The sequence below is a fragment of the Salvelinus alpinus genome, chromosome 11 (genome assembly GCF_045679555.1).
Source record: "Salvelinus alpinus chromosome 11, SLU_Salpinus.1, whole genome shotgun sequence".
NCBI lineage: Eukaryota > Metazoa > Chordata > Actinopteri > Salmoniformes > Salmonidae > Salvelinus > Salvelinus alpinus.
The window spans coordinates 4,675,463-4,685,446 of NC_092096.1; the positions used below are offsets into that span (position 1 = coordinate 4,675,463).

The 9,984-nt window shown below is 49.1% G+C and overlaps 1 protein-coding gene across 2 annotated transcripts in view; it reads right to left on the reverse strand.

Moving 5' to 3' along the window:
* Positions 1 to 9,984, reverse strand: part of LOC139533497 (receptor-type tyrosine-protein phosphatase O-like) — a 100,697-nt gene that overhangs the window by 19,476 nt on the left and 71,237 nt on the right. The window contains exons 13-16 of one of the 2 annotated variants that reach the window (XM_071331573.1): positions 4,757 to 4,838; positions 3,357 to 3,447; positions 2,841 to 2,917; positions 102 to 137 (exon numbers count right to left, since the gene is read on the reverse strand). In XM_071331573.1, coding sequence (XP_071187674.1) covers positions 102 to 137; positions 2,841 to 2,917; positions 3,357 to 3,447; positions 4,757 to 4,838 — 286 coding nt within the window. The remainder of the gene's footprint in view (positions 1 to 101; positions 138 to 2,840; positions 2,918 to 3,356; positions 3,448 to 4,756; positions 4,839 to 9,984) is intronic. The other variant, XM_071331572.1, reaches the window with a different exon arrangement.

Below are 9,984 nucleotides of genomic sequence, written 5' to 3' on the forward strand. Positions count from 1 at the left end.
CCTGAGTGGCGATGTACTCTCTGGGGGATTTATAACCCTGGAGGGGGGGAGAAAACCAGGGTTATGGATACTGTTGGGGCTCAGGTCTCAGGCAGAGGGACCTGAGTGGCGATGTACTCTCTGGGGGATTTATAACCCTGGAGAGGGGGAGAAAACCAGGGTTATGGATACTGTTGGGGTTCAGGTCTCAGGCAGAGGGCCCTGGGTGGCGATGTACTCTCTGGGGGATTTATAACCCTGGAGGGGGGGAGAAAACCAGGGTTATGGATACTGTTGGGGTTCAGGTCTCTAGAGGGCCCTGGGTGGCGATGTACTCTCTGGGGGATTTATAACCCTGGAGAGGGGGAGAAAACCAGGGTTATGGATACTGTTGGGGTTCAGGTCTCTAGAGGGCCCTGAGTGGCGATGTACTCTCTGGGGGATTTATAACCCTGGAGGGGGGGAGAAAACCAGGGTTATGGATACTGTTGGGGTTCAGGTCTCAGGCAGAGGGCCCTGGGTGGCGATGTACTCTCTGGGGGATTTATAACCCTGGAGAGGGGGAGAAAACCAGGGTTATGGATACTGTTGGGGTTCAGGTCTCTAGAGGGCCCTGAGTGGCGATGTACTCTCTGGGGGATTTATAACCCTGGAGGGGGGGAGAAAACCAGGGTTATGGATACTGTTGGGGCTCAGGTCTCAGGCAGAGGGACCTGAGTGGCGATGTACTCTCTGGGGGATTTATAACCCTGGAGAGGGGGAGAAAACCAGGGTTATGGATACTGTTGGGGTTCAGGTCTCTAGAGGGCCCTGAGTGGCGATGTACTCTCTGGGGGATTTATAACCCTGGAGGGGGGGAGAAAACCAGGGTTATGGATACTGTTGGGGCTCAGGTCTCAGGCAGAGGGACCTGAGTGGCGATGTACTCTCTAGGGGATTTATTTATTTTACCTTTATTTAACTAGGCAAGTCAGTTAAGAACAAATTCTTATTTTCAATGACGGCCTAGGAACAGTGGGTTAACTGCCTGTTCAGGGGCAGAACGACAGATTTGTACCTTGTCAGCTCGGGGATTTGAACTTGCAACCTTTCGGTTACTAGTCCAACGCTCTAACCACTAGGCTACCCTGCCGCCCCATTTATAACCCTGGAGAGGGGGAGAAAACCAGGGTTATGGTTACTGTTGACTGGTATGTAGTTGGTATGTACTGGTACTTACTGGTATGTACTGGTACTTACTGGTATGTAGTTGGTATGTACTGGTACTTACTGGTATGTAGTTGGTATGTACTGGTACTTACTGGTATGTAGTTGGTATGTACTGGTACTTATTGGTATGTAGGGTATGTACTGGTACTTACTGGTATGTAGTTGGTATGTACTGGAACTTACTGGTATGTAGTTGGTATGTACTGGAACTTATTGGTATGTAGGGTATGTACTGATACTTACTGGTATGTAGTTGGTATGTACTGGTACTTACTGGTATGTAGTTGGTATGTACTGGAACTTACTGGTATGTACTGGTACTTATTGGTATGTAGGGTATGTACTGGTACTTACTGGTATGTAGTTGGTATGTACTGGTACTTATTGGTATGTAGGGTATGTACTGGTACTTACTGGTATGTACTGGTACTTACTGGTATGTAGTTGGTATGTACTGGTACTTACTGGTATGTAGTTGTTATGTACTGGTATTTACTGGTACTTACTGGTATGTAGTTGGTGCGTACCCCTACTTACTGGTATGTAGTTGGTATGTACTGGTACTTACTGGTATGTACTGGTATGTACTGGTACTTACTGGTATGTAGCTGGTATGTAGTGGTACTTACTGGTATGTAGCTGGTATGTACTGGTACTACTGGTATGTAGTTGGTATGTACTGGTACTTACTGGTATGTAGTTGGTATGTACTGGTACCTACTGGTATGCACTGGTATGTAGTTGGTATGTACTGGTACCTACTGGTATGCACTGGTATGTAGTTGGTATGTACTGGTACTTACTGGTATGTAGGGTATGTACTGGTACTTACTGGTATGTAGCTGGTATGTACTGGTACTTACTGGTATGTAGCTGGTATGTACTGGTACTTACTGGTATGTAGCTGGTATGTACTGGTACTTACTGGTATGTAGCTGGTATGTACTGGTACTTATTGGTATGTAGGGTATGTACTGGTACCTACTGGTATGTAGTTGGTATGTACTGGTACTTACTGGTATGTAGTTGGTATGTACTGGTACCTACTGGTATGCACTGGTATGTAGTTGGTATGTACTGGTACCTACTGGTATGCACTGGTATGTAGTTGGTATGTACTGGTACTTATTGGTATGTAGGGTATGTACTGGTACTTACTGGTATGTAGCTGGTATGTACTGGTACTTACTGGTATGTAGCTGGTATGTACTGGTACTTACTGGTATGTAGCTGGTATGTACTGGTACTTACTGGTATGTAGCTGGTATGTACTGGTACTTATTGGTATGTAGGGTATGTACTGGTACCTACTGGTATGTAGTTGGTATGTACTGGTACTTACTGGTATGTAGTTGGTATGTACTGGTACTTACTGGTATGTAGTTGGTATGTACTGGTACTTACTGGTATGTAGTTGGTATGTACTGGTACTTACTGGTATGTAGTTGGTATGTACTGGTACTTACTGGTATGTAGTTGGTATGTACTGGTACTTACTGGTATGTAGTTGGTATGTACTGGTACTTACTGGTATGTAGTTGGTATGTACTGGTACTTACTGGTATGTAGTTGGTATGTACTGGTACTTACTGGTATGTAGTTGGTATGTACTGGTACCTACTGGTATGTAGTTGGTATGTACTGGTACTTACTGGTATGTAGTTGGCGTTGATGTAGTCAGATCCCTCATCGTTGTGTAAATAGATCAACTTCACTCTGCTGAAGTCATCTGGGGAAAGTCATGGTTCTGTTCAGTACTCATCAGTTATCTGTTTCCTGTCTGTTATACATGGTATAGTGTCTGTTTCCTGTCTGTTTCTACAGATAAACTACCATGTTAAATCATACTGTTATATATGGTATAGTGTCTGTTTCCTGTCTGTTATATATGGCATAGTGTCTGTTTCCTGTCTGTTATACATGGTATAGTGTCTGTTTCCTGTCTGTTTCTACAGATAAACTACCATGTTAAATCATACTGTTATATATGGTATAGTGTCTGTTTCCTGTCTGTTTCTACAGATAAACTACCATGTTAAATCATACTGTTATATATGGTATAGTGTCTGTTTCCTGTCTGTTTCTACAGATAAACTACCATGTTAAATCATACTGTTATACATGGCATAGTGTCTGCTATTGGTAGACAGAGTTCCCCGGTCACTCACATGGCAGGATGTTGGTGTAGCGGTTCTTGGGTCTGTTGATAAACAGGTCTGCTGCATCATGGGAAAGATCCAGACCTACGCTCTTCAGCTCCTACAACATGGTAGACACATGGCAGACACATGGCAGACACATGACAGACACATAACAGACACATGACAGGCCATGAGCGACGACTCAAACACAAAATCTAATCCATGTATAACAGGATCATATATCTAATCCAGGTATAACATGATCCAGGTATAACATGATCATATATCTAATCCAGGTATAACATGATCATAAATCTAATCCAGGTATAACATGATCATATATCTAATCCAGGTATAACGTGATCATATATCTAATCCAGGTATAACATGATCATATATCTAATCCAGGTATAACATGATCATATATCTAATCCAGGTATAACATGATCATAAATCTAATCCAGGTATAATATGATCCAGGTATTTTATTTTTTTTATTTTTTTTATTTTACCGTTATTTTACCAGGTAAGTTGACTGAGAACACGTTCTCATTTGCAGCAACGACCTGGGGAATAGTTACAGGGGAGAGGAGGGGGATGAATGAGCCAATTGTAAACTGGGGATTATTAGGTGACCGTGATGGTTGAGGGCCAGATTGGGAATTTAGCCAGGACACCGGGGTTAACACCCCTACTCTTACGATAAGTGCCATGGGATCTTTAATGACCTCAGAGAGTCAGGACACCCGTTTAACGTCCCATCCGAAAGACGGCACCCTACACAGAGCAGTGTCCCCAATCACTGCCCTGGGGCATTGGGATCTTTTGTTTAGACCAGAGGAAAGAGTGCCTCCTACTGGCCCTCCAACACCACTTCCAGCAGCACCTGGTCTCCCATCCATTGACTGACCAGGACCAACCCTGCTTAGCTTCAGAAGCAAGCCAGCAGTGGTATGCAGGGTATATCTATATCTAATCCAGGTATAACATCATCATATATCTAATCCAGGTATAACATGATCCAGGTATAACAGCATCATATATCTAATCCAGGTATAACAGGATCATATATCTAATCCAGGTATAACATGATCATATATCTAATCCAGGTATAACATCATCATATATCTAATCCAGGTATAACATGATCCAGGTATAACAGGATCATATATCTAATCCAGGTATAACATGATCATATATCTAATCCAGGTATAACATGATCATATATCTAATCCAGGTATAACATGATCATATATCTAATCCAGGTATAACATGATCATATATCTAATCCAGGTATAACATCATCATATATCTAATCCAGGTATAACATGATCCAGGTATAACAGGATCATATATCTAATCCAGGTATAACATGATCATATATCTAATCCAGGTATAACAGGATCATTAGGTCATCAGAATACTACCTCAAACTGCAGAGAGAACTTGTAGGCGGAGTCTTTGCTCATGTCTTTGAGGTACGCATCAAAGTCATCCAGCTGGACAGGGCTGAAACACAACACACAGAACAGTCATCCAGCTGGACAGAGCTGAAACACAACACACAGAACAGTCATCCAGCTGGACAGGGCTGAAACACAACACACAGAACAGTCATCCAGCTGGACAGAGCTGAAACACAACACACAGAACAGTCATCCAGCTGGACAGGGCTGAAACACAACACACAGAACAGTCATCCAGCTGGACAGGGCTGAAACACAACACACAGAACAGTCATCCAGCTGGACAGGGCTGAAACACAACACACAGAACAGTCATCCAGCCGGACAGGGCTGAAACACAACACACAGAACAGTCATCCAGCTGGACAGGGCTGAAACACAACACACACAGAACAGTCATCCAGCCGGACAGGGCTGAAACACAACACACAGAACAGTCATCCAGCTGGACAGGGCTGAAACACAACACACAGAACAGTCATCCAGCTGGACAGGGCTGAAACACAACACACAGAACAGTCATCCAGCTGGACAGGGCTGAAACACAACACACAGAACAGTCATCCAGCTGGACAGGGCTGAAACACAACACACAGAACAGTCATCCAGCTGGACAGGGCTGAAACACAACACACAGAACAGTCATCCAGCTGGACAGGGCTGAAACACAACACAGAGAACAGTCATCCAGCTGGACAGGGCTGAAACACAACACACAGAACAGTCATCCAGCTGGACAGGGCTGAAACACAACACACAGAACAGTCATCCAGCTGGACAGGGCTGAAACACAACACACACAGAACAGTCATCCAGCTGGACTGGGCTGAAACACAACACACAGAACAGTCATCCAGCTGGACTGGGCTGAAACACAACACATAGAACAGTCATCCAGCTGGACAGGGCTGAAACACAACACACAGAACAGTCATCCAGCTGGACAGGGCTGAAACACAACACACAGAACAGTCATCCAGCTGGACAGGGCTGAAACACAACACACAGAACAGTCATCCAGCTGGACAGGGCTGAAACACAACACACACAGACCAGTCATCCAGCTGGACAGGGCTGAAACACAACACACAGAACAGTCATCCAGCTGGACAGGGCTGAAATACAGACACACAGAACAGTCATCCAGCTGGACAGGGCTGAAACACAACACACAGAACAGTCATCCAGCTGGACAGGGCTGAAACACAACACACAGCAGTGGGGTACAGGGTGGTATGCTGCTGGTTAAAGACAGCAGTGGGACGCAGGGTGGTATGATGCTGGTTAAAGACAGCAGTGGGGTGCAGGGTGGTATGATGCTGGTTAAAGTCAGCAGTGGGGTGCAGGGTGGTATGCTGCTGGTTAAAGCCAGCAGTGGGGTGCAGGGTGGTATGCTGCTGGTTAAAGCCAGCAGTGGGGTGCAGGGTGGTATGCTGCTGGTTAAAGCCAGCAGTGGGATGCAGGGTGGTATGATGCTGGTTAAAGACAGCAGTGGGGTGCAGGGTGGTATGCTGCTGGTTAAAGCCAGCAGTGGGGTGCAGGGTGGTATGCTGCTGGTTAAAGCCAGCAGTGGGGTGCAGGGTGGTATGATGCTGGTTAAAGCCAGCAGTGGGGTGCAGGGTGGTATGATGCTGGTTAAAGCCAGCAGTGGGGTGCAGGGTGGTATGCTGCTGGTTAAAGCCAGCAGTGGGATGCAGGGTGGTATGATGCTGGTTAAAGACAGCAGTGGGGTGCAGGGTGGTATGCTGCTGGTTAAAGCCAGCAGTGGGGTGCAGGGTGGTGGTGGGATGCAGGGTGGTATGCTGCTGGTTAAAGCCAGCAGTGGGATGCAGGGTGGAATGATGCTGGTTAAAGCCAGCAGTGGGATGCAGGGTGATATGCTGCTGGTTAAAGCCAGCAGTGGGGTGCAGGGTGGTATGCTGCTGGTTATAGCCAGCAATGGGATGCAGGGTGGTATGCTGCTGGTTAAAGCCAGCAGTGGGGTGCAGGGTGGTGGTGGGATGCAGGGTGGTATGCTGCTGGTTAAAGCCAGCAGTGGGATGCAGGGTGGTATGATGCTGGTTAAAGCCAGCAGTGGGATGCAGGGTGATATGCTGCTGGTTAAAGCCAGCAGTGGGGTGCAGGGTGGTATGCTGCTGGTTATAGCCAGCAGTGGGATGCAGGGTGGTATGCTGCTGGTTAAAGCCAGCAGTGGGGTGCAGGGTGGTGGTGGGATGCAGGGTGGTATGCTGCTGGTTAAAGCCAGCAGTGGGATGCAGGGTGGTATGATGCTGGTTAAAGCCAGCAGTGGGGTGCAAGGTGGTATGCTGCTGGTTAAAGCCAGCAGTGGGATGCAGGGTGGTATGCTGCTGGTTAAAGCCAGCAGTAAGATGCAGGGTGGTATGCTGCTGGTTAAAGCCAGCAGTGGGATTCAGGGTGGTATGCTGCTGGTTAAAGCCAGCAGTGGGATGCAGGGTGGTATGATGCTGGTTAAAGCCAGCAGTGGGATGCAGGGTGGTATGATGCTGGTTAAAGCCAGCAGTGGGATGCAGGGTGGTATGCTGCTGGTTAAAGCCAGCAGTGGGGTGCAGGGTGGTGGTGGGATGCAGGGTGGTATGCTGCTGGTTAAAGCCAGCAGTGGGGTGCAGGGTGGTATGATGCTGGTTAAAACCAGCAGTGGGGTGCAGGGTGGTATGCTGCTGGTTAAAGCCAGCAGTGGGGTGCAGGGTGGTATGCTGCTGGTTATAGACAGCAGTGGGGTGCAGGGTGGTATGCTGCTGGTTAAAGCCAGCAGTGGGGTGCAGCAGTGGGGTGCAGGGTGGTATGCTGCTGGTTAAAGCCAGCAGTGGGGTGCAGGGTGGTATGCTGCTGGTTATAGACAGCAGTGGGGTGCAGGGTGGTATGATGCTGGTTAAAACCAGCAGTGGGGTGCAGGGTGGTATGCTGCTGGTTAAAGCCAGCAGTGGGGTGCAGGGTGGTATGATGCTGATTAAAACCAGCAGTGGGGTGCAGGGTGGTATGCTGCTGGTTAAAGCCAGCAGTGGGGTGCAGGGTGGTATGCTGCTGGTTATAGACAGCAGTGGGGTGCAGGGTGGTATGATGCTGGTTAAAACCAGCAGTGGGGTGCAGGGTGGTATGCTGCTGGTTAAAGCCAGCAGTGGGGTGCAGGGTGGTATGCTGCTGGTTAAAGCCAGCAGTGGGGTGCAGGGTGGTATGATGCTGGTTAAAACCAGCAGTGGGGTGCAGGGTGGTATGATGCTGGTTAAAGACAGCAGTGGGATGCAGGGTGGTATGATGCTGGTTAAAGCCAGCAGTGGGGTGCAGGGTGGTATGCTGCTGGTTAAAGCCAGCAGTGGGATGCAGGGTGGTATGATGCTGGTTAAAGCCAGCAGTGGGGTGCAGGGTGGTATGCTGCTGGTTAAAGACAGCAGTGGGGTGCAGGATGGTATGCTGCTGGTTAAAGCCAGCAGTGGGATGCAGGGTGGTATGCTGCTGGTTAAAGCCAGCAGTGGGATGCAGGGTGGTATGATGCTGGTTAAAGCCAGCAGTGGGATGCAGGATGGTATGATGCTGGTTAAAGCCAGCAGTGGGATGCAGGGTGGTATGCTGCTGGTTAAAGACAGCAGTGGGATGCAGGGTGGTATGATGCTGGTTAAAGACAGCAGTGGGATGCAGGGTGGTATGATGCTGGTTAAAGACAGCAGCGGTATGCAGGGTGGTATGCTGCTGGTTAAAGCCAGCAGTGGGATGCAGGGTGGTGGTGGGATGCAGGGTGGTATGCTGCTGGTTAAAGAAAGCAGCGGTATGCAGGGTGGTATGCTGCTGGTTAAAGCCAGCAGTGGGATGCAGGGTGGTATGCTGCTGGTTAAAGCCAGCAGTGGGATGCAGGGTGGTATGCTGCTGGTTAAAGCCAGCAGTGGGATGCAGGGTGGTATGCTGCTGGTTAAAGCCAGCAGTGGGATGCAGGGTGGTATGCTGCTGGTTAAAGCCAGCAGTGGGGTGCAGGGTGGTGGTGGGATGCAGGGTGGTATGCTGCTGGTTAAAGCCAGCAGTGGGGTGCAGGGTGGTATGATGCTGGTTAAAACCAGCAGTGGGGTGCAGGGTGGTATGCTGCTGGTTAAAGCCAGCAGTGGGGTGCAGGGTGGTATGCTGCTGGTTATAGACAGCAGTGGGGTGCAGGGTGGTATGCTGCTGGTTAAAGCCAGCAGTGGGGTGCAGGGTGGTATGATGCTGGTTAAAACCAGCAGTGGGGTGCAGGGTGGTATGCTGCTGGTTAAAGCCAGCAGTGGGGTGCAGGGTGGTATGCTGCTGGTTATAGACAGCAGTGGGGTGCAGGGTGGTATGATGCTGGTTAAAACCAGCAGTGGGGTGCAGCGTGGTATGCTGCTGGTTAAAGCCAGCAGTGGGGTGCAGGGTGGTATGATGCTGATTAAAACCAGCAGTGGGGTGCAGGGTGGTATGCTGCTGGTTAAAGCCAGCAGTGGGGTGCAGGGTGGTATGCTGCTGGTTATAGACAGCAGTGGGGTGCAGGGTGGTATGATGCTGGTTAAAACCAGCAGTGGGGTGCAGGGTGGTATGCTGCTGGTTAAAGCCAGCAGTGGGGTGCAGGGTGGTATGCTGCTGGTTAAAGCCAGCAGTGGGGTGCAGGGTGGTATGATGCTGGTTAAAACCAGCAGTGGGGTGCAGGGTGGTATGATGCTGGTTAAAGACAGCAGTGGGATGCAGGGTGGTATGATGCTGGTTAAAGCCAGCAGTGGGGTGCAGGGTGGTATGCTGCTGGTTAAAGCCAGCAGTGGGGTGCAGGGTGGTATGATGCTGGTTAAAGCCAGCAGTGGGGTGCAGGGTGGTATGCTGCTGGTTAAAGACAGCAGTGGGGTGCAGGATGGTATGCTGCTGGTTAAAGCCAGCAGTGGGATGCAGGGTGGTATGCTGCTGGTTAAAGCCAGCAGTGGGATGCAGGGTGGTATGATGCTGGTTAAAGCCAGCAGTGGGATGCAGGGTGGTATGATGCTGGTTAAAGACAGCAGTGGGATGCAGGGTGGTATGCTGCTGGTTAAAGACAGCAGTGGGATGCAGGGTGGTATGATGCTGGTTAAAGACAGCAGTGGGATGCAGGGTGGTATGATGCTGGTTAAAGACAGCAGCGGTATGCAGGGTGGTATGCTGCTGGTTAAAGCCAGCAGTGGGATGCAGGGTGGTGGTGGGATGCA